This window comes from Metopolophium dirhodum, chromosome 4 (assembly GCF_019925205.1).
Source record: "Metopolophium dirhodum isolate CAU chromosome 4, ASM1992520v1, whole genome shotgun sequence".
NCBI lineage: Eukaryota > Metazoa > Arthropoda > Insecta > Hemiptera > Aphididae > Metopolophium > Metopolophium dirhodum.
Window position 1 is genome coordinate 16035451 of NC_083563.1, and position 22424 is coordinate 16057874.

General features: G+C 30.4%; 1 protein-coding gene across 1 annotated transcript in view; it reads left to right on the top strand.

Moving 5' to 3' along the window:
• The window catches only part of LOC132943392 (protein amalgam-like), a 365040-nt gene that overhangs the window by 317298 nt on the left and 25318 nt on the right, over positions 1 to 22424 (top strand). Inside the window, exons 3-4 of the mRNA XM_061012366.1 lie at positions 9596 to 9756; positions 22062 to 22272. Of these exons, the coding sequence (XP_060868349.1) occupies positions 9596 to 9756; positions 22062 to 22272 (372 nt within the window). The remainder of the gene's footprint in view (positions 1 to 9595; positions 9757 to 22061; positions 22273 to 22424) is intronic.

Below are 22424 nucleotides of genomic sequence, written 5' to 3' on the forward strand. Positions count from 1 at the left end.
TACACTATACAGTAGGTATATACTATACACACTAATATTAATTCATCAATATACAAACCAATAAACTATAGTTTCATATAAATAATGTATACTTTGCGTACCTATGGTAAATGTAAAAAACGAAAAAATAATTTCGGTAATAGACCTATATTATAATACTGCGATAGGTGTAGTGGAATTTTTTGGTACCATTTATTAATGTTTGAAATAATCTTTTTTTTTCATCATTCTTTAGTTTTATTAGTTGTTTGTTTCGTTGAATTGACGAACTATTTCCACCACAAATTCGGCGAATTCAATTAATTAATTTTCAATTTTAAACATTTTTTTCTATTTTTTATCGAAAAGTATTTATAAAAAAATTAATGGGTGGTATTTTAAATATCAAATAAATAGATAGGAACTGTCTAATTTTAATATTTTTTATTTTGAAGTATGAAGTCAATTTCATTAAATTTAAATCCTATCAGTACTTGATAAAATAAAAATAAAAATGTTGCCATTTACAAGTTACAACACGTTAATAATAATGTCATTATCATTATTGAATCATTGTATATTGTGACTGCATATTTAATATTATGTTAGACTCAGTGGTGTAGTCATAGCGAGTGAGGAGTGAGCCTTCCTCCTCCTCTAACTGTATTATATTATATGGATGATTTATTGAGGGTGTAGGAGAAATAGTCAATAAATCAAATAATTAATCAACTATGCAGTAACTACAGTTAGGATTTTGTATAAGACTATTAATGAACACTTCAAAAAAACAAAAAAACACTAAAAATCTAAAAAAAAGAACCTTAACTATTTTAAATAAACCTAAAAAAAATGTGTATTAGACGAATATTAAGTTTCTTTTATTATTATTTACTATAGGTATGGGTTTAACAGAATAGGTTACAGTTAGTTTAATATTCCAAATAGTAAATTGTAATTAAATATAAAAAAAGAAATTATGGCTTAGTTATGACTTTATAATATGATATAAAAATAAATATTGACATTTCAAATAGGTACTTTAATTAATAATTTAGAACAATTTTTGAAAAAAATAATATTAAACACAAAACTCAAACGTAAAAAACACACATAAAACCTAAAAATACATTTAAAAAAATAATAGCTAAAAAGCAAAATACAATTTCAAACATTTAATTTTCAGTAGTATATTAAATCGAATTTATAGCTGACATAGCTATTCGTTTTAGACCAACAGAAAAAAAGCAAATGATTGCGAAATCTAAACCTTAATAATAACATTTCGTTCCAATCAATATAAAATTTTAAACTTTATATACCCATGAAAAATAATGTGATATGTGACTATGTGTACCTATTCAAAAATTGTAAATATCTACTTAGAGCAGTTTGTTGCTCGTATTACTTTTCAGGGCCAAGGATATCTTATACATTTAACTACAAGATATATTAAACGTGTTTGTGACTTGGATAAATTTTGACAAATTTGAACTTAAAATCCACAATATAGGTAAAAAAAAAAATTGTGCCAATGTATTCTAAATAACTTTAAATTTCTATTAAAATTAACGAACTTGTGTTACGTTTTTTAAAAAAATATGACTTAGAAACTCACCCCTTTTTTCCAACATCTCATTCCAAAATCCTGGCAACTCCGCTGAATATGCTATGTTGAATATAATATTTTATTGTACCAATACAATCAATATTATCGCATAACGCAGGAAACGATCCTTCCTAATCGAGTTGTGCTTATAATAATATATTAATATATACGATGATATTGCAGTCTTACTCAGAAAGGTATATCTTTTCATTTTTTTCTTAACTGACCCTTTATCAAAAAAAAAAAACTAAAACTTCCGTTTCTATAATGTCGAGTTTAAAGGAAATGGCTCGCGTGTATATTACATGGAATCATAAGTTAGTATAAATATATATAGGTACCCGCAATGAAAAACCGAATTTCGCTACCTTTTATCCTTAAAGTATATAATGAAAAAAGGTAGCGACATCCTTGGCTGTAAATACCAAACAACTTCACATAATATACTCGTAATGAAAACTTAAAAATCCCTTATCGTAAAAACAGAAAGCTAGAAAACGGTTGCTTTTATGTGTGTCCATGGAAATATTATAAAATGATTTAATATTTATTAATTTTTTTCTAACATAGATAAATTGTATAAAATGACGGGAAAATTTAATCCACTCAGTATTATATTATATTACATCGTATAGCGTGTTGTTATCATCTTTAAATTCCGTCAACTGTATACCATGCTCTACGTTTCATCGGTCGATATTGGAACGGATAATAAAAAAAAAAAATTACCAACAACGACAACAGAGTATCATCGTAATATACAGCAACCGCTTTTACTTTTTATTTATACGTCCGAGTCACACACGAAAAATAATCAAAAACTATCTCGCGGTCATATAATTGTGTATAATAATAGTATAATAGTATAATATTCCAGCTGGCTAATAATTGACTTTGTACTATAGTAATTATATTCAATTGTCGTCGTCAAACCCGTACCGAACTATATATATATATAATATATATATAAATACGCTTTCAATTTCCGACAGGACCCGTCAACTGTACACAGGATGACGTCCAAATAACTTTTCTTCTGTCAGTGCCACGTCAACGGTGCATACCTACCTATATATTATATATGGCGGTGTGCGTGGGAGAGCTGTCGCTACTATGATGGCGAACAGACGAAATGGCCCCTCCGATAAACGTCCCGTTCACCCCCTCCCCTGCTCGACCTGCGAACATATTTTATATGATATTATATATAACACCGCTATTACATTTGGCAGTCGGAATTCCCGCACGTTGACTGCGTTGACTGCGGTTAGCTGCTGTGTTTTATGGCCCCGGAGCCGTCTCGGACGTGCAGCGTGCGTGTTATAGTCGAGGAATGGAAACGGGCAGAGAGGGAGCAAAAGAACGAGTGAGAGAGCAGCCCCTGATGCGTTTGGGCGGGGAGGGTACCAGAAGGCGACGCGCGCGGATATATATTGAAATAAAATTTGGTCGCGGTGCCAAAAGTTTGTCGGCCAATTTATACTTGACGGTAAATCACTAGGTCCACACGGCCGCGGCCGCCACCGCTTCACAAAGGGTCAAGTTTCGGCGACGGCATATTATTATTATTATTATTATTATTATGGTGGTATTTAATATATTAAACGGGTGCATATTTTTGCCCCTTACGTGTGCGCGAATCGACCAGTATTATTATTATTATTATTATTATTATTATCACCATATATGTATGTGTGCAGGGTGTGGGTGTGTGATGATGCATATATATACACAATCTTTGTCTTGACAATGGCCAAAGTTCACGGTGCAAAGGACGACGGAAACTTATGCACAATGTTCGTTCGGTGTTTGTGCGCTTTTAATGCTATTGCGCGCGTTTTAGGAGGATTTCGAGCTGGCGCGAATGAGGCGAAAAAAAATGGGTGAAAGGGGTAGGATATCGAGAGACGCTATAGTGGACGAACGGGTCGGGTCACGAAAGCGCGTGCGCGCGTGCGTGTGTGTGTAGATGAACGTACGCCAAAGCGGATTTCTACAAAGTATATAAAAAAAAAATCGCAAAGCAAACGGCACTGGCATCTCCATTGTTTCTCTTCAATTTTTTACCGTTGAATATAAAATACGAATGTGCGCCGTATTCATATATACATATATGTACGTGTGAATGGGTGCAAGTTTTGTTATATATGTGTATATTATATTATATTATATACGTTTGTATATTTATATATATTATATATATTATATACGCCACGACGGTCGTGTGCATCGTTCACGTTAGATTCGCAAACAGCGATAATATTTCTCGCACATAGAAAACTTTTTTTTAACGTTTACGCGTATATTATATATATATATTACTACTAAGCCAAAGACAAAGGATGAAAATATGTATTAAATCCGACCTACGTCGTCGTCGGCAAAGCAACGTCGGAAACAGCTGCATCTCTATATAATATACGCGTGCGGGATTTGATTAGAAAATCGATCGTCCTCAGGGTTGAACTTGATTCTTTCTTTTGTTATAATTTATTTATTTTTATTTTGTGTGGTACGCGACATGTCTTAAAGCGGACCTTAAGTCGTACAATAGGTATGTCGAGGACTACTACATCCCCGCAAATTGTACCTTTCCGGTAGTCCTTCGCCTGTTCGCCGGCGCCGTCTGATGACTTTTACGTCGCGTCGGCCCGAGTGCCTGCAGACAAAATACGCCGAGAATTTTTTTTATTATTTCATCGTACGAAATATAACGACGAAACGCTGAAACGAATGCGCGTGCGCTACTGTATACGTAATATAATAATAATAATATATTATACCCACCGAGCACGATACCATATACGCGGTAACATCGCGGTGTCGATATGCGTTGGGGGCCGGCGAATCGTGATTTATTTCACTCACGCGAACGCGCGTGGGCACGAACAGTATTATAGAAAGATCGGTGGTGACAAACATAATATTATTATGAAACCGAACTTATCTCATCTTCGGATCAGGATATTATTGCCGTATAAAATATGTGTTAAAGTAATATAGTTAATATAAACCGTAAAACGGGATTCCAATCAGATCATGTTTCATTAAATCATATCACAACCACTGAGCCGACATATGATTTCAAAACTGTTTAAAAGTCAAGTTTCCGCGAATATTTCCATCGCAGCGTTTAGAGAAACTAGCCGTGAAAAAAAATAGCAATATTATCCTTCAAAAAGAGCAGACCCCGTCAATATCGACTCTATATAATAATATGATTATATGAATGGACCACCAGGTGTGTTGTGTGAAACTTTTTGAGCGTTTCTATTTTACAGCTGAAAATGTGCCTACGGGAAAAATATGACAAGGCAAAGAACAAAATACCATTGCTAAACCATTTCGGTAATGCATTCCTACTCGCTTCACTATCAGTCTAAGATTACGAGCAGTGTATTCCATATAAAGTATTAATGAATCACTCCAATATTATGATGATAGGTAAATGCACGTCCTCGCAGTGACACCGACACAAGTCACCAGTCATACTAATAATTATCAATGTGTTAATTTCATCCTCAAAAAAAATGTTTTTATATTATCATGAGCTACCGATAATGTGCACCGTTGATGTATCATTGTATCAATATAATACGAATTTATAGTATGAACATTCTTACGTTTTCTTATTTAAATAAAAATGGTATAAATTGCCATTAAAAAATTATCATTCAAGCGTATATATAATATTGTCTATAATTTATTATAATATAATATAATATTATCTATAATTTATTATATACATATTATATATTATCGTATTATAATTTAAATATTTTTGAAAATATTGTTCACACTGAGTGACGTAAACTTTGCTTAATATTCTCCCTCGAGACCATCTTAACTCTATAATGAAACATTTTATCTCATTGCTATACTAAATAGTTTTCTCCTTTATTAATCAATGTCAAATCAACCAAATCAAATTTAAATTAAGCTACACGATAATAAGTATAAAAAAAGACGTATGAAAGAAGTAGGTATGAAAATCGTAACTGTATATCTAGAGTACATTTGGCAGAATATTTAAGTGTAATATACTTTAAACGGATACATCCTCCCATTGAAATAGTAATGTTGCGTGAGAGAACAGAAAGAGTTACTTTCAATATTTCTTATCTAAACTCTAATAGTAGTCTATTTTGATTTTATTTTCAATGTGTAATGATATAAATTATAATTGTATGGCTGCTCAGCTGAAAAAAAATATATTGGCACCACTAAAAATATCTAATAGCACATATAATATTTGAGCTTATTTGAGTAATAATAATGAAAAACATCAATAATTACATAACGAGTATAATACAGAGAATTTATTAAAAAATTCAAACATAATAATATAATAATATCAACAATAGATTAATTATACAATAGGTTATCAGCTATAAAAAAATTATACGGGTAGTTAAAAATATTGAATTTCATAACACATGTAAAAACAAGGGGTGTAGACTGACGGAAATTTAAGGTTAATTAAAACAAAAACAACGTCACTGAGGAATTATTATAGAAATAAAGGGATAAAATTATATTTAAATACACTACACAGAAAAAATAAATGTATTGATTATAATATTAAATTTAAATTGATGATAATCGACATTTCTTTGCGATTGTTTGATTCATATAATTATTATTTATTGTTGTTAACAGTCAACTAGTCAAGTATTTAAATCTTATTATGTAAACATATAATATGTTATATTTACTTATTAAAAAAAGTAATATTACAATTATACGTATTCTAATTATTTATTTAAAATTTTATCACTCAATTAGTATAGTTTCACTACATATTCCCACTAAATTACTACAACCATATTTACTGGGAGTAAATATCAACTAGAAAATGTAAATGAAAGGTTTAATGTATAGCTATAAATCAATAATGTTGAATAAATAAATGTATGATTTAACAAAAGTGCATTTTCCGGAGGTTTAGTTTTTAAAATAATTCGATGTATGGATTTAATACAGATTTAGGTACATCGTAATATTATGTTGAATCCCATGTATATTGAGTAAAAATTGCTGAATATTATATATTATCATATCACCAAAAACCATTTTTGTGCAATTTTAAAATATCCAGACGTATATATTATTATACTTATAAAAATAAAGAAAAAAATGTTTGAATATATAACTATTGTAATATATTTGTATTAAATTACATAATAGTCTTTAAGTAATTAAGACTTAGTGTTTTAATAAATTTCTGTTGTTTATTAAAATTATTACTTATTTCCTTTAGGTAACATTTAATAGATATGAAATACTTTATATCTATGATTACACCTCTATAGGCGCGCTTAAAAAACACTTAAAATACTTGTTATTTAATTTTTAATTACCTAATCTAAAAAATGAATATAATAATGTTGATTATATTGAATGATGAATAATGCATTTATCTATTTTGAAGGATTTTATATTTTAATATTACTGGGTAGCAAAAAAATAATTTATTTATAAATTACGTGTATGTTTTTTTTCCAATTAGTCCATTTATTTTTAAAACGTTAATAAATATTATAATAGTAACAACTACTAAATTAAATTAGGCATAGGTATTGAAACCAATTTCTAGTGCGTTTAGGCTCAAAAACGTTAAGTTAAAATTAAATTATAGAGTACATACCATCGAGAGTATAAAAATGATTTGTTTTTAATTTAGGTCAATTCAGGTTGCTAGCTTTTAATAATTTGGGTTATCGATTTGAAAGAGCAACATACATAGGATTCAGAGTTTTCCATACTCAAGGCTATAGACAATATACGTAACAGTCAAATCCAAAGAGCTTGGAATTAAATAAGTAAATAACACGCCACATAGAAAAAGTCGGTGACAACTAGAATTTATCTCTGAGCTATATAGCACTTTTAAAACAATACGAATTCGCCAAACCCTCCAAAATTCGCAACTATTATACTGGGTTCGGGGTTGAATTTCGTAGCTATTCACTTCAACACCCCACATTGTATACGTATTGATGAGTTAAACTAATATTATGTTAACAATAAAATGTTCATACAAATAAAACGTGGTAATATATTATATAATACTATGGTTTATGGTTTCCTTATTGTTTTTCTTTAATATCGCGTTTTGTGATCGACTTCAATTTATTGATACATATTTAAAATGTCCCGGCCAATGAAATTAAAATAGTTTTCTTTTTATAAACTTAAAATGTTATATTCACATGAGTAATAATCAACCAATTTTTTTTATTTAATCGTAAAACAATAATACATATTATAACTTATTTAAATAATCCTTATTTCTAGATAATCAATAATTATCGACTCTTATGAAACTATAAATGGATTAAATAATAAAATATTTTACCTCAGTGTGAAAATGCATTCAAAGATTTTATATTATTTTAAGATATAATATTTCATACTTACATAACAAATTAATTTTGTATTGCTTTTGATGAATTATACACTAAGTGTAATATATTAAATATTATGTATGTGTATATTATATATAATACATTTTATTTTAATTAGTATATTTTAGTATAGCATCCAATTAAAATGTTCAAATAGTAGGCAAACACAATTATACCAATAAGTTGCGACAGTATTAATTAATACAATATTGTTATAATGTAGTTTATTGGTAAATTATTGTTCTATTAATTTACGTTGTAAGTTACATTACGTATACAAGTACTGGAAAGCTACAATAATAAGTTTCACGGTCCTTGAATCTTAGAATAAATTTAAGTTAGAATCCAAAGCCGGTAATATTGAAGTTAAAAAAAACTGAATATTTATTAACTCGTTGGCAAGATTAAGATATTTTAACTTTTTGAAAATAAAAAATGTAGCAAAATTATCCATAAGTATTTTAGCTTGCGTATAACAACATAGTTACAATAAAAAAAGGGGGAGGGAAAGATAATACCTATCACGTAAGATTTATGAAGTATCGTAACAAAGTATATACGTTAAAGGTCCTAAAGCGAGCGACAAACAATATGTCGCCCAACCGGACATATCAGATAAATATAAAATTATCAACTCCAGCTGATGACACGGACGATATTGATGACAGGTGGCTGAGATGGTTTTGGTGGTCAATACCTTCACGAAAACATATTTTTACGTCACACGAGCAACTGCTCCCACGCAGATATTATTATGTAATGTATCTGAAACTATATTTGTCCGTCTTGTGAAATTCAAAATCAAATTAATAGAGTAAACGAAGTTCAAACATTCCGTACTAATATAATATTTTAATGGTGATACGGTGAATTTCCCGTAAAACCGATCGTGTCACATTCTATAGATAACAATATCGAATATGAATAATGTGTGATAATTGGCGCGTGTACCACGTCGTGGCCCGTGCGGGAAAGTTTCAGAAATATTACCTAAATAAATACTATAATATATTACGATATACTTGGCATTATTATAATGAGAAAATAATAATATACGATTTAAATTATAAAATTATAAATCATGTATAATATTGTATAAGTATGTAAGTACCACCTGTATTATAATAATACTGTGGTCGTTAAAAACCCCATAGGTACCTCTACCTATAATATAATATAATACAACAAACCGAATAACTTAAGTTTATTACTGTAAATACGCCGTATAAAAGTCATAAATCAAATACGTTTTCATATGTGTTTTTTTTTCATGACATATTATTATTATTATTATTACATGCAATAAAAGCATTTTATTTCTTCAAGAAGTAATTTAGTTTAAACAAAATATGCAAATAGTAGTAAAATGTTTATTATTATTATAATTTATTTTTATTTTTTGTAACTGCATATTATAGTTTATACCAACTTAATACTTAATCCATACATAATGCAATTAAACTGACACCGTAATAACATACCACACAATACTCATTGTCGTTATAATAATATAATATTATTATATATTTACAATTTTTTTTCTTTCATCAAAATATTACGAACACAATGCTTAATGGACGTGCGTGTTTTCCTTTTGCAGATGGTTCGATCGAATCGCCGTCGCAGAGCGGCAACCTCAACTACTGGGAACAGCCGTTCTCGCAGCCTTACTTCGACAACGCCACTAGACGAGACGTGACCGCGACCGTGGGCCAGATGACGTACTTACACTGCAGGGTCCGAAATCTCGGCGACCGATCGGTAAGTCATCACCCGCCACTCCGGTGTAGTCTGCGGCGACAGTCGTACCGTTGACACGACGGTGTCGCAAAGTCTTGTGTATGTGTGTGTGTGTGTGTGTGTGTGTGTGTGTGTGTGTGTGTGTGTGTGGATGGGGGGGAGGGGGCCCGCGCGAAATGTAGCCCGCTGTGCCGTACATATCGATTAAACATTAATCTACAGCCAGCGCACTTTTAGACTTCGGTTCGAAAAGTTTCGGACACGTCCGCGGACAAATTGATCGCGACCACCGACGTAATTGATCGAGTAAACGAAGCTGCACGTCGGGATAAAAGTAGTGTAGTGTAACAGTGGGGAAGTCGTCAAAATTAAAAAAAAAAAAAAACACTGCCGCCTACCTATATGGAGCTGCTGGAACATAATATTATACCGTACACCAAAACCTGTATAATAATCGTATGCGCTACGAGCTACGACGTCGTCGTGAATTTTGTGCTTCTGTTTTGGGTTTTCATCCACGTTATGTTATAGGTATACTTCGATGATAGTACATCGGACACCCATATTATATAATATATAGCTGATACGTTTTTACGACACATTACGCCGAAGAACAAAAACGAGCGCCTATTATATACGTGCGCCTATAATATAGGTACATTGTACTTTATAATAATAATAATGTACGCACGATATACGTCCGCCCAATCTTTGAGGTGGGTCGTTCCGGCGACAACAACGTCGTTTTATTCGTATTTTGGTCATCCATAATCTGGATTATGTATATTAAAGCTGCGGATGGCTAAGAAGAAAAAAAATGATATTTCGTCGTTCTCGATGTAGCAAACGTCACACCTGTCCTACTGTATTATAATATTATTAAAGTTGTATACAGGAAGAGCCATCGTGTTTTTACCGTTTCCCGGCGATGGCTTAACCGAAAGACGATCTGTAGACGCACCCTGTACAAATAATATATTATTATAGTGTAGCACAGTAAGAGAATCGTCTAAGACCGCAGCAATAACAACAATATATAGGCATTGCGTCTTATTATTGTGTTCGGGTCGTTCTGATTTACGATACACGCTGGTTTTATTTTTTTACTTTCATTTTTACATTACGACTGCAACAACCGTACTGTTATAATATCACTACGCACACAAATTTAGTAGTAAGATACGTCAGGAGTCTTATTAATTTACTTTTTTATTCGATAAAAAACACTGAAATAAAATTAACTGTTTTTCATATTGGTAATATTCATATATTATATAATACTAGCAGTCCAGCCCTACGTTGTCCAGGCCAAATATTTAAATTTCTAATAAATGTAAAAAGTTTTATTTTTAGTAATCTTTAGTAATTTTTAGTATCTATAGCCTATAAGAGTTGACAAATTAAGCTATAAACACCCTCCAAGATTCAAGTAATCTATTGATATAACTTTTATTGAAAACGGTCCAGACGTTTTTGAGGCTATTGACTTCGGATGAACCAACGTCCAATTTCACCCGTGGAAAAATACAACATTTAGATTATATAAGCGTGTCTAGGTTTTTATGTATCTACCTACCTCAGCTGTCAGCTCACTGAAATATTTGCGTCGCTTTTCGAACTAATTCGACCAAGATTGACAATTCATTTGTGGGGGATTGGTTATACCACTTGGTATAATTCGAACGTGGTTCAAACTTCTCTTGAAATTTTCACAAAATCGGTTAAGCTGTTTTCGAGTACCTCTATAATAACTTCAAATAATATACATTCAAATCTCTTTTTTGTTATATTGAGATATAATTTTTTTATTCAAACCCATAAACGTGACGTTTTGATGGATGCTTTTACCTCATCTGGCCAAGTAACTAATGGCAACCATATTTATATAAAAAAAAATACTAATATCTACTAATTATTTATTCTATGTATAACCAATAGCAACCATTTATAAACAAAAATTTCCATCATAAATCTCAAAATCCCTGTTTGAGCAACTCTCAGTGTTGGACCTACCAGGTCCAATTGTGAATCCAAACCACCATGCGTCCATGCTTTAATCAAACTAGTTTACAACAATAATTGGTTTGATAGAGATCGTGAAAGAAAAATTTGATATGATGTGCTATTGTAAACTGTAATGACATTATGTTTTATCCACTGTTTTAAATTCTTATGATAACGCACCTAATTTAATTAATACTTAATTGGAAAAGATTATTAATAATTTTTTTTTAGAAAAATATATTGTAATCATTTAAATATTCGAAAATAGGGGTCTAAATATTATTTTGTTATACACTATCCGGTCCAAAATAAACTCTATAATTGTGGCACTGGTCGACGTTTTAATGTTATTCAGGGTGCTGGTGCTAAAAATTAACAACCATAAACCAGATTATAATAATATCATGTTAGCTATACAGTCATCAGTTATTCACTACGGTTGGGTGCAAATCCTTTCCGATTCGTTGTATGACCTATCCTAAGGCGGTTATCGTAATAAAATAATATTTCATTATATTATAATGGTTTCAATGTGCGATCGGATTAAACAACGAAACGCTTAAACAATCTGCCACCGCGTGTGAAGCACAATGTAATATTATAATAATATCATCTCTGGCAAATCAAATTAAAACTTTCTAATTTTAGAAGTTTGCAAAAATGTTTAAATAGCCCTTTTAAAGTGGATAATCGTAAAAAGGTTTTTACACAACGATATCAAATTTCCAACCAGAGAAATTATAAACTACCTACTTTATAATATACAACCGTTTCAAGTTTAATGGCGAAAGGAACGGTCTTTTTTGAAAATAAACTTGCATACGATGTAAAATAAATATTGCATTGCTTTGGCCTTTCAACCTAATTCCATGCGCACAGAAGGTTGCTTTTTTACGAATTGCCTGTTAAAAAATTTTTTACGAGGTATAAAAATTCGACTGGAATTATTATGAAATATATAGGTATCAGCTGATACCTAGGTACGTGCCCATTAGATATTTTAATTTTTCACAATTAAAACCATATAGTAGTTTATTTTAGATCGGCGCGTATCGTTTGATTATCTTATTATTATCATCATTATAACATTAATATTATTAACCATAATGATATTATACTGAAGTTCCGATGTATTTCGAGAGTCAGCGGTTCTCACTTATAGTTATCAGTCAATCAAAATTAATCTAATCAACGAGCTGAAATTAGGTTTTGGTGTATTTCAAACTGAACATTAGTTCTCAAATCCAAATTGGAAAATAATAGACAAATTTTTTTCGTGCAATATGAGACGTGTGTAATGAGTTAAATTCATCTTGTCCATGTGCTGTGTAGGTTTTAGATTGTGAGTGGAGCGATGAATGTATTGGTTTTACAACGATATTGTATTTTTGTTTTTTTGTGTATATATAGTAGAAAAAATACACCTTTGACTTTGAAAGTGGTTCCTTTTAACAAATTGGTCGTAATTAGTACTTTTGAGACCACATAATCACAATAAATTATACACAATTTGTATATAAGTGTTTAAAATTAGAAATTTTACGAAATGGTTAATATCTCGAAAATTGGAAAATTATTTTGTAGTTAAAAATTACCAAAATGTTTAATATTCTTACCTAATATTTGAAAATGTTATACAATGTTCCTCATAAGGTTGTTATAACTAGTTTTAAAAAAATAAATTGAGCATACCTAGGTACCTACTTAATTCCAAAAATATTTTTATGAGCCTCTGAAGTTTAATGTTGACGAAATAATATATTCACGCGTAAACTAACAATTTGTCATCAAACGATTTCTTTAATTTATTGTAATACAAAAACAAATAACCGTAGATAATTTAAATTATCACAAAAGGTTCATATTATTATTTTATATACATGGTTTAATTTTTAAAATATTTCTTTTCATTTGATTCATATAAGTTTTGTTGCTTTAAATAATGATAAAAAGTAGTTTGATTTGTCAAAAATCTTAAAAATGTAATATAAGGTTCCTTAAAAGTGTATGGTATAACTATTTAAAAATATTAAAGCTTCATTGGTGTGAGTTTTTTATTGACATTAATGTTAAGTTCAAATTTGGGCATAATTAGATATTTAAAAAAATTTTTTTTTTGAACTTTTATAATTAAACAATCTACCTATTTTGAACAATAAGCTTAAATTATATGAAAGAAGTAAGTTTAACAGAAAGGCTTGATAGGATAAGTATGAATAAATTAGATGCCTATTTAACACAGAATAACGATTTTAGTTATTTTGTTGTAATTTAAAAATATTTTTTGTGGGGATTTGAAACTTTTAAGTTTATTCTTAAATTTTATACTATACATAATTACATTTTTGAAACATTTAGATTGATTTTATACAATTGCTGTTTAATACAAGGTTCCTTATAAAGTCATAACTCATAAGTTTTTAATATGTAAATTTAAAAAAAAAATCGAAAATACAGTCACAATATTTTTTTATGAACTTATTAAATTGACCAAAATTTGCAAATTATTTTGTAGTAGAAGATTCATAAAATATTTATATACATACCTTAAGTTTGAAAATTTGATACAAGATTCCATATTATTTTTTTGTGTTTTATTTTTGAGAAGGACGTTCAGTCTAAAATTTTAGACTCTAAATTCACTGGGTATTATTCCTCAGGAGTCCTTAGGTCCAGTTCACATCGACAGACGGCGTCTCGAACCAGTCCGAAAGACGACCAACGCAGTGTCCGAAGATATAACATGATAGTTACGCAAAAAAGTCTTAAGCACAATTTTACTCTTCCATGGAGTTTAATAGAATTAAATTTGAAAGTATTGTATTTACCGTTAGGCTTATAAATTCCATGTTATAGAAATCAACCCATTGGTCAGTATTATTATTAATAATAATTTATAATACCATATTGGCCATTTTACACCACTCCCTGTATTTGTGCCAAGTTATCTGCAGATTGAACAATGCGTTTAAACGCCATATTCTCAACTAAACACGCAAATTACAAGTAAAATTACTAATCACAACAGAATTTTCGAGAAGTCTAAACATAATATTATATGGTTAATAATACGTTTATATACCTATGTACTGATAAATATTTCATGTATAATTTAAATTAGATCTAACAGCTTTACGCTGATGGTAATACTAATCATAATAACTTAAAAACATTTGTTCCCACGCTGATATTTTAGGAGCGACGTATGTATTGATTTTATAATGATGTGTGTTTTCTTTTTCTTTGGTATCTGCAAACCGCACGGTATACGCGTTTGTTATATAAAAAAAAAGCTTCGATCTTCGACTTTGCAAAATTTGTACTGCCTGAAAATTTGGTCGCACTATTTTTAAACCAAAACGGCGCCCCCGACGACGTGTGTCATCTATATCATACTCCGTGAATTATATAACAATATAATAGTATCGCCGAAACCGATCTCCACTCGTATTGAGTATTCCGCTCGCACGTCTCGCGTGGCAATATTGCACGTGAGGCGGTAGATATCGGAATACTTTGACCCAATTCGAAAAAGCTCCGGGAACCCCGGTGTCACGTTGTTATTATCACTGCGGGCGTCGTCGTCAGCGGGGTAGGCCTCGAGGGACAAGGGGTTGATATTATAACTGGCTCCGATAAATAAAATATAATTTACTTATAATGTTATGAATAAAGTAGAACGTCCTTAAAACGATACGACCGCGGAAGAGCGCTTGCCGCGTTGTGTCTTACCGGAGAGCGTTCTGCCGCTTCATTCTGTCTGAGGAATTCGGAAGCCTTTGACGCGGTCGGATCGGAGTGGGTGAACCGTAGATGAGAAAGAGAGAGAGAGAGCGAGAGAGAGAGAGAGAGCATCCATCTAGTTAAGTATACCACACATGTATTGCTGAGTGCTGCTTAATCGGGTCGGGTACGCAATCCTAAACGCATGAAATGAGTTACCTCCCAACTGTATGTGTTATAGCGGCTATACAAATTAAATAGGCCCGGAATGATGCCTAATGATAATCGCAAATTTTATTTGTAAACCAATGAAATTGTATTATTAAATAAAAACAAACGAATACGAAGACATATATCGTGCTTTAATAAAATATAGCCAATACTCTTAGTACATACAGGCTTATTGTGCATTTCATGTACAGATTGCTTATTTGAAATGAAATTTAAAAAAAAATAATAATGGCGTAATTGTCTGAAAGTTTCAAATCGGTTATTTTAAGTAATTTTTCACAGAAAGTTTGAACAGCCAATAACTAACCCGTAAAATTCCAAACAGAAAACACGCGTTAAAGTAATATTATTTTTAAGTTATTAACTATATACATTAAAATTCCCTAACAGATTTGACATTTTCTATTTATGTGGGTCTTGTATTTCAAATATCTGCAATATTTTTTACAATTTAAAATACATACCTATGATAATGTTAAATTTTTAATCTCTCCAGCCATAATATATACTAGGCTATAGCTATAGAAATGATGCAAGGTTTGCAAATATATTTATCGAGTGTGGTTTCCATTAGTTCGTTATTATTTTATATTAATATTCATATTAGTTTTTACTAGCGCATCTTGAACCATGGTTATTTCAAGTAAAATTTAACTTTTTTCCGTAGTTATTATTGCTTATATTAATAACGTGTCTTGTGAACAACACCTTTTCACAAAATAAGTTGTAAGTAAATAGTTAAATTGGCAAAAATCGTGATTTATTTTGAAACTCGTTTAAGAGTGTACTGCTCGTTAACGTACGTGTTCCACTATGAACTTTTAATTATCAACGATATTATATGAAATATGCAATGAAGAATCTTGACATTTTTATCGCGATTAGATGAATTTAAATATAAACAACATAATATTAAGATGATTTAAACAAAAAAAACGCACGTCTCGTTTAATTTTAAGACTAAAATTAAGTGCATTTACAATATTAAGTTACAACACTTGAACACTGTATAAACGCTCTTTAAACTTAATAATGAATTTAAACTTTTTCGAATTTAAATCATAGAGTACATAATTAATTATATCAAATTTAATTCAATAGTTTTTAACATCGAACCCTCGTGCATAAATATTTCTGAATGCAAGGATAAAAAATGTATTTTGTATAAAACGAATTCAGTTCTATTATAAAGCATTGTTTTAAAATAAATTCACTATGCAACTCCACATTAATTATATTAAAAAACTTTTTGAAAACCTACATGGTACGTTAAATGAATGTAAAATGTTGACAATGATAGTAAGTACTGTTATACCTAAAATACGGTATTAATTATAGTTAATTATTTTGTAGGATCGAATTTGATATACTATGTGCAGAATCTGTTATAAAATAATTATATATATAAATATGTATTGGTTTTAAGAATTAATAATAATTCATATGCCCTTAAATGCATACTACAGTACGTAGACTACGTAATGTATTATAAAGTATATATTAATTATACGTTTAATGTTTATATTGTGTTGTAACGGAATTTATAATAATATTAATACAGCCAAACCAAATGGAAGCACGTTGCACGCATATAAATTTCAAGACCCATTAACTTGCATTTGTCTGTAGTTTTCGAATACAAATTAACCTATTTATATAATGCGCATGTACATATTTTAGTTAGACGACACGCCAAAGTGTAACATACAAAATATTTCATTCGATATCATAGGTTTGATAATTTTGAGATGTATAACATTGAGATGACATGATCCGAATTAGACATAATTTTGAATATAATCTTTTAACTATTATAATATAGTTGTATGACCGAAACGTCAGACCAACCAAAACTCACACCTGATAGCTGTTACTAAAGTCTAAAGCCATCACATTAAGGATTCACGATACTGTTGAACTTACTTCTCAAAACTAGGCTTTGATTTAAATCTTCAGTGGAATTAAAAAATATCTTATTCCGGTTATTTACTAAAACTAGTTTTAAAAATCAAACATATTAATTGTCATTGAGCAACAGATTGGTATCACAACACGGTACACAACATTCAAACCATCTTAAAGCTACTCAAAATATTGGAGTTGACCTTGTTAAATCACCAAACATTAGATTATTAAAACGAATGATCAATACATTGTATGGATACATAGTATATGTTCCAAAAGTTGTGTATCGCACTGATTATCTGCAAGGCAAATCATTTATTTAAAATACGCTATTTTTTTCAAAAAATAAACAATAAAATATATTGCATTAAATTTGAACTTTTTTATAGACTACTGTTGAAAAAATCACATTTAAAAAGTATAATATTTATGCACCAAAGTCTCACCACCTAGCCACTACTAGTGCGAAACAGGCCATGAAGTGTTCTATCAATGAATTCAAATTTGGCCGCGGCTAGGTACGCGTTTATTTTTTGGGACCTTATCGGTATTATTAATTGTAATGTTTATAGTTTGTCACAACTGTTTGTTCGTCGACGGTCGTCATCTATCAGCCCGGCGAGATTAGATAGTAAATTGTTATTCGAAGTACTGTAAAAATAGCAACCATAAGTGTAAGCAAGTATTGTTTATAAGATCGCCCGCCAGCTTAATGTAATTGCAATTTTAGCCCACTTCCAAAATAAATTAGACAGCCTTAACATATACTATAATAATATTATGAAGAATGTAAATATATTCAAATTGTTAATAATAATAAATAATAATATGTTCTTCTATACAGTAATGTCCCACTTTTGCCTATACATTGCGCCGTCCAACTTAATATAAAATTATTCAAAGACATCGAGATAAGATTATGGTTGTTTAAAAGATCATACGTCTTGGTCTCGCTTTGTTCACTACAGTACAGAATATTATTAAAATATATAATGTAATATAAATGAATACATTTCAAATCAATAATAACTCTACGCATTTAAAAAACAATTTTAAGTGGAGAATTTTTAAACAGAACTTTTTTAAATTATTTTACAGTTCTCGGAAAGTTGTTTTTTATGATTTGAAAAACTATACTAAAACATTAAATAATTAACCGTCTAGACTGAATTTTCATGCCACCAAACAATTATAGGGGGAAAAAAATGATTTAAGAAACACCGATGTAATATTAGCACATTCTTCGCTATTCTAAGAAAATTACATTTTCTACTGATATCACTATTTTCAATTTGAAGTTATGACGTAAATTATTTTCCAGGTAGTTTTGACGTATAAATAGCAAATATTCAACAAATAATTTAATATTTTATTAGCACTCAAAGTTTTGGGTAGCGAATAATATAATATGTTACCCTAGCTACAGTATCTAGTAAAAATACAAAGGGTACACAGGCGACACAGCACATACAAGTATTTACTGACTGTTACCGAAACTCTTGCATATTATTATTTATTATTATAAGAAATTTACATGAAATATTCCGTTCGCAGAGTTCAAATTTTTAATCATTTTATCATCTGACTGGTTTCAACTCATCAAATTAATATCCATAACGATATATATTGTCATACATTTTTGTTTAATCGAAGCTATATCGAATTTAGTCCAGATTTATTACACGAAGAAGTGGGGCGTAGAGGTGCTTGGTAAAATAAATTAGCCGAAACGTTCTTTAATGCGTTTTACGTTCGTCTGTCCGAGCTATTAATCAAAGAGTATTGTGAAGGTTTTAATAAAACGTTTCAATTATGCCGTACGGATGTCCCGTACTATCAATTTTGACAATTAATTTAAATTGCGTGTCGTCTAATTTCCCACATTATAAGTTGTCGTAAAATAAGAATGGGTTTATACGTCGTGGGGCATTTATGAATTATTATAATATATTAATAATAATAATACGTATTGAATCAATAACGAGTCACGCGTCGCTATAAAATATATTATATTATTAAAAAACACCAAAGTAATACCTACAATCGGTATTCTCGTTTTATTTTTACCTCGACCACGGTATGAAAAGAGATGTGCGCGTCTTTGAACGCTCATGTTGCTGCTGTTACATATTTCTATTTATTTTGTATTCTTATTATTTTACACGCACAGCCGTATCATCAGGGTTCGTGCGAAAAAGAAATTCGATTAAAACCGTTAACATTAAACTACAACGCGCGATTCTAGACATATATACTAAACATATATTATATATATATATAAAAGTAATATAATAATATAATACACGTGTATTGTGTAACACACGTCAGGCTTTGTACGCGGGAGAGTTTCCTCCAGTAAAATGGACCGATAATATTATTATATTTGCTATTCCGAATGGGACGTCGGACGCGCGTAATCTCTTAACAGTGGCAGCTGATTTTTCACCGAGTTTCCGCAGTCTTTGCGCGTTTCCTCCGCAACTTCCGCACGACGACGTCGACCGCGGTGCCACTGCCACGGACAGTCCACAACGGCGCGTGGCACAATGATAATATTATAACTCGACGACGTGTCATAATACGTATTACAACGTACTATAATATTATATTATACGTATTATATGTATTTATTGATTTATTTATGTGTTTGTATATTTTATATAAAACGGACCTGCGCTCAAGTAAATAGGGTACATAACGTCATGATATTATTATATGAGCTAAAAGGATTTATATACTTGGGAAATAGCGAGGGGTCCTATTTTTCAAAAACATTTATGTTAAACATTTTATTTATAATGATATTATGATACAGCGACGTTGAGGGTCAAACCCTCTTTTGCACAACTTCCACGTCTTAATAATCTTTAAATATTATATCAATAATTTTTTAGAAATAATTTTTTTTTAAATCAAATTACACTTTATTGTTTGGTAACTATCAACCAATTTTTGAAGACTTCTAATGAAGTATTTTCATGATAATAGGACGTATCCATTTAGCGTGATCAGTATTCACAATTTAAAGTAAAAATAAATTTGTTAAAAAATAATTGAAAACAATTTATTTTTTTGTCATAACAGATTTTATATTTTAAAAATTCAAAAATGTTTAAATCGTATGTATAGTAGTGTATACAGTATAATTATGTATACTACTTATATAGTCACTAGTCTAGTACACACTTTTCAAATCCATAGTGTACATTTCCAATTTGGAACTACACGCTTTGCGTCGGGTTCACTGAAAAAATAGGGGCTCGTTTGCAAGTTTCATTAATCGATTAATAGGTTGGTTCATTGGACATATTATAATTTGTTGAACAGTATGAATATGAATAGGAGTTTTAAGACGAGTCAGCCATTTAAAATCAACCATAGTGACAGAAGATATGATTTTTGTGAGGAAAGAAATAAAACCTACATGTAATACGTGTCAAAGAATCTTCGCCGTCGATAACCGTTGGAACAGTTTAATCGCATCGAGAGGGGTCAGTGGTGGCGTTACGATAAACGATAAACGATATGATAATATTATGGGTAAGCTGCAGGGTCGCTATTCAAAAAACCTACATGCACGTTTTCTTAACCCATTTATTTAAAGTTACTGGTACTATAATATTACATATTATTATTATTATTATTATTATTATTATTATTATTATAACGATACTTTTGCAACAAAAAAATCTAATTTTCATATTCATTTTTATAGGTTTTTGCATTTTTCAAAAGATAACTTTTTTTTCATTGTACACAATTCCGCATCGGTTTACAATAAATCCGGAACACCACGTTTTAGGTAACGATAATCGAACATTTCCACACTGGACGAATAAAGTCATTGTTAATGAGCATAATATCAATAATAATATAATATAGTTTATAAGTTAAGACTAGTAGCTTAGGCTAATAGTCCACTATTATTGACGAACTACTCAACTCGACTAAGCTTCAATTATATTCTTATAAATAATTATATAAAATTGATTCAGGAATCCGTATTTTCTTTTACTTAAAGATTTTAAGACAGATATTTTAACATTACATATTTATGAAAAGTACAGATCACCTTTTACTTTTTACATTTTTAATAAGTTATAAATCACTTAAATCGATGGAGAAAATAAGTTATTTATGTAAAAAAAAAAAAAATTAAAATAATAATCACCTCGTATACAATAAATTATATTTAACAACAATGTATATATTATGTATATATTTATATTATATTATACATATCGGGAGTACGTATCGTTCAGTTTTCTCTTATTACAACACTGGGGCACGGGAAAACACGGTGACTCGCCCTTTACAAGAACATACCTCTGTAATAACTGCAATATATTATTTACGATAATTTAATTCTCGTAAACGCGCTAAAGTATTTTCGCGTGCAGAGCATTTCGTATTATATTGTTCTATAAAGGGGCGGCGTTTTTATTTATTTTTTTTTTCTCCAGGTGTCGTGGATCAGGAAACGTGACCTGCACATATTGACCGTTGGCATACTAACGTACACGAACGACCAGCGTTTCCAATCGCTGCACTCGGACGGGTCGGACGAGTGGACGCTCAGGATCACGTCGCCGCAGATCAAAGACTCGGGGACGTACGAGTGTCAAGTGAGCACCGAACCGAAAATCAGCCAAGGGTTCCAGTTAAACGTAGTCAGTGAGTGTATAATAACAATAGTAACAATAATAATATTAAACTGCGGACTTTTTGAAAAGAAAAAAAAAATAGGGACAACTAAGTAAGTAACATTTAGTCGTGGCTTTGTATGTGTTTGTGAAGAGAGAGAGAGAGAGAGAGACAGACAGACA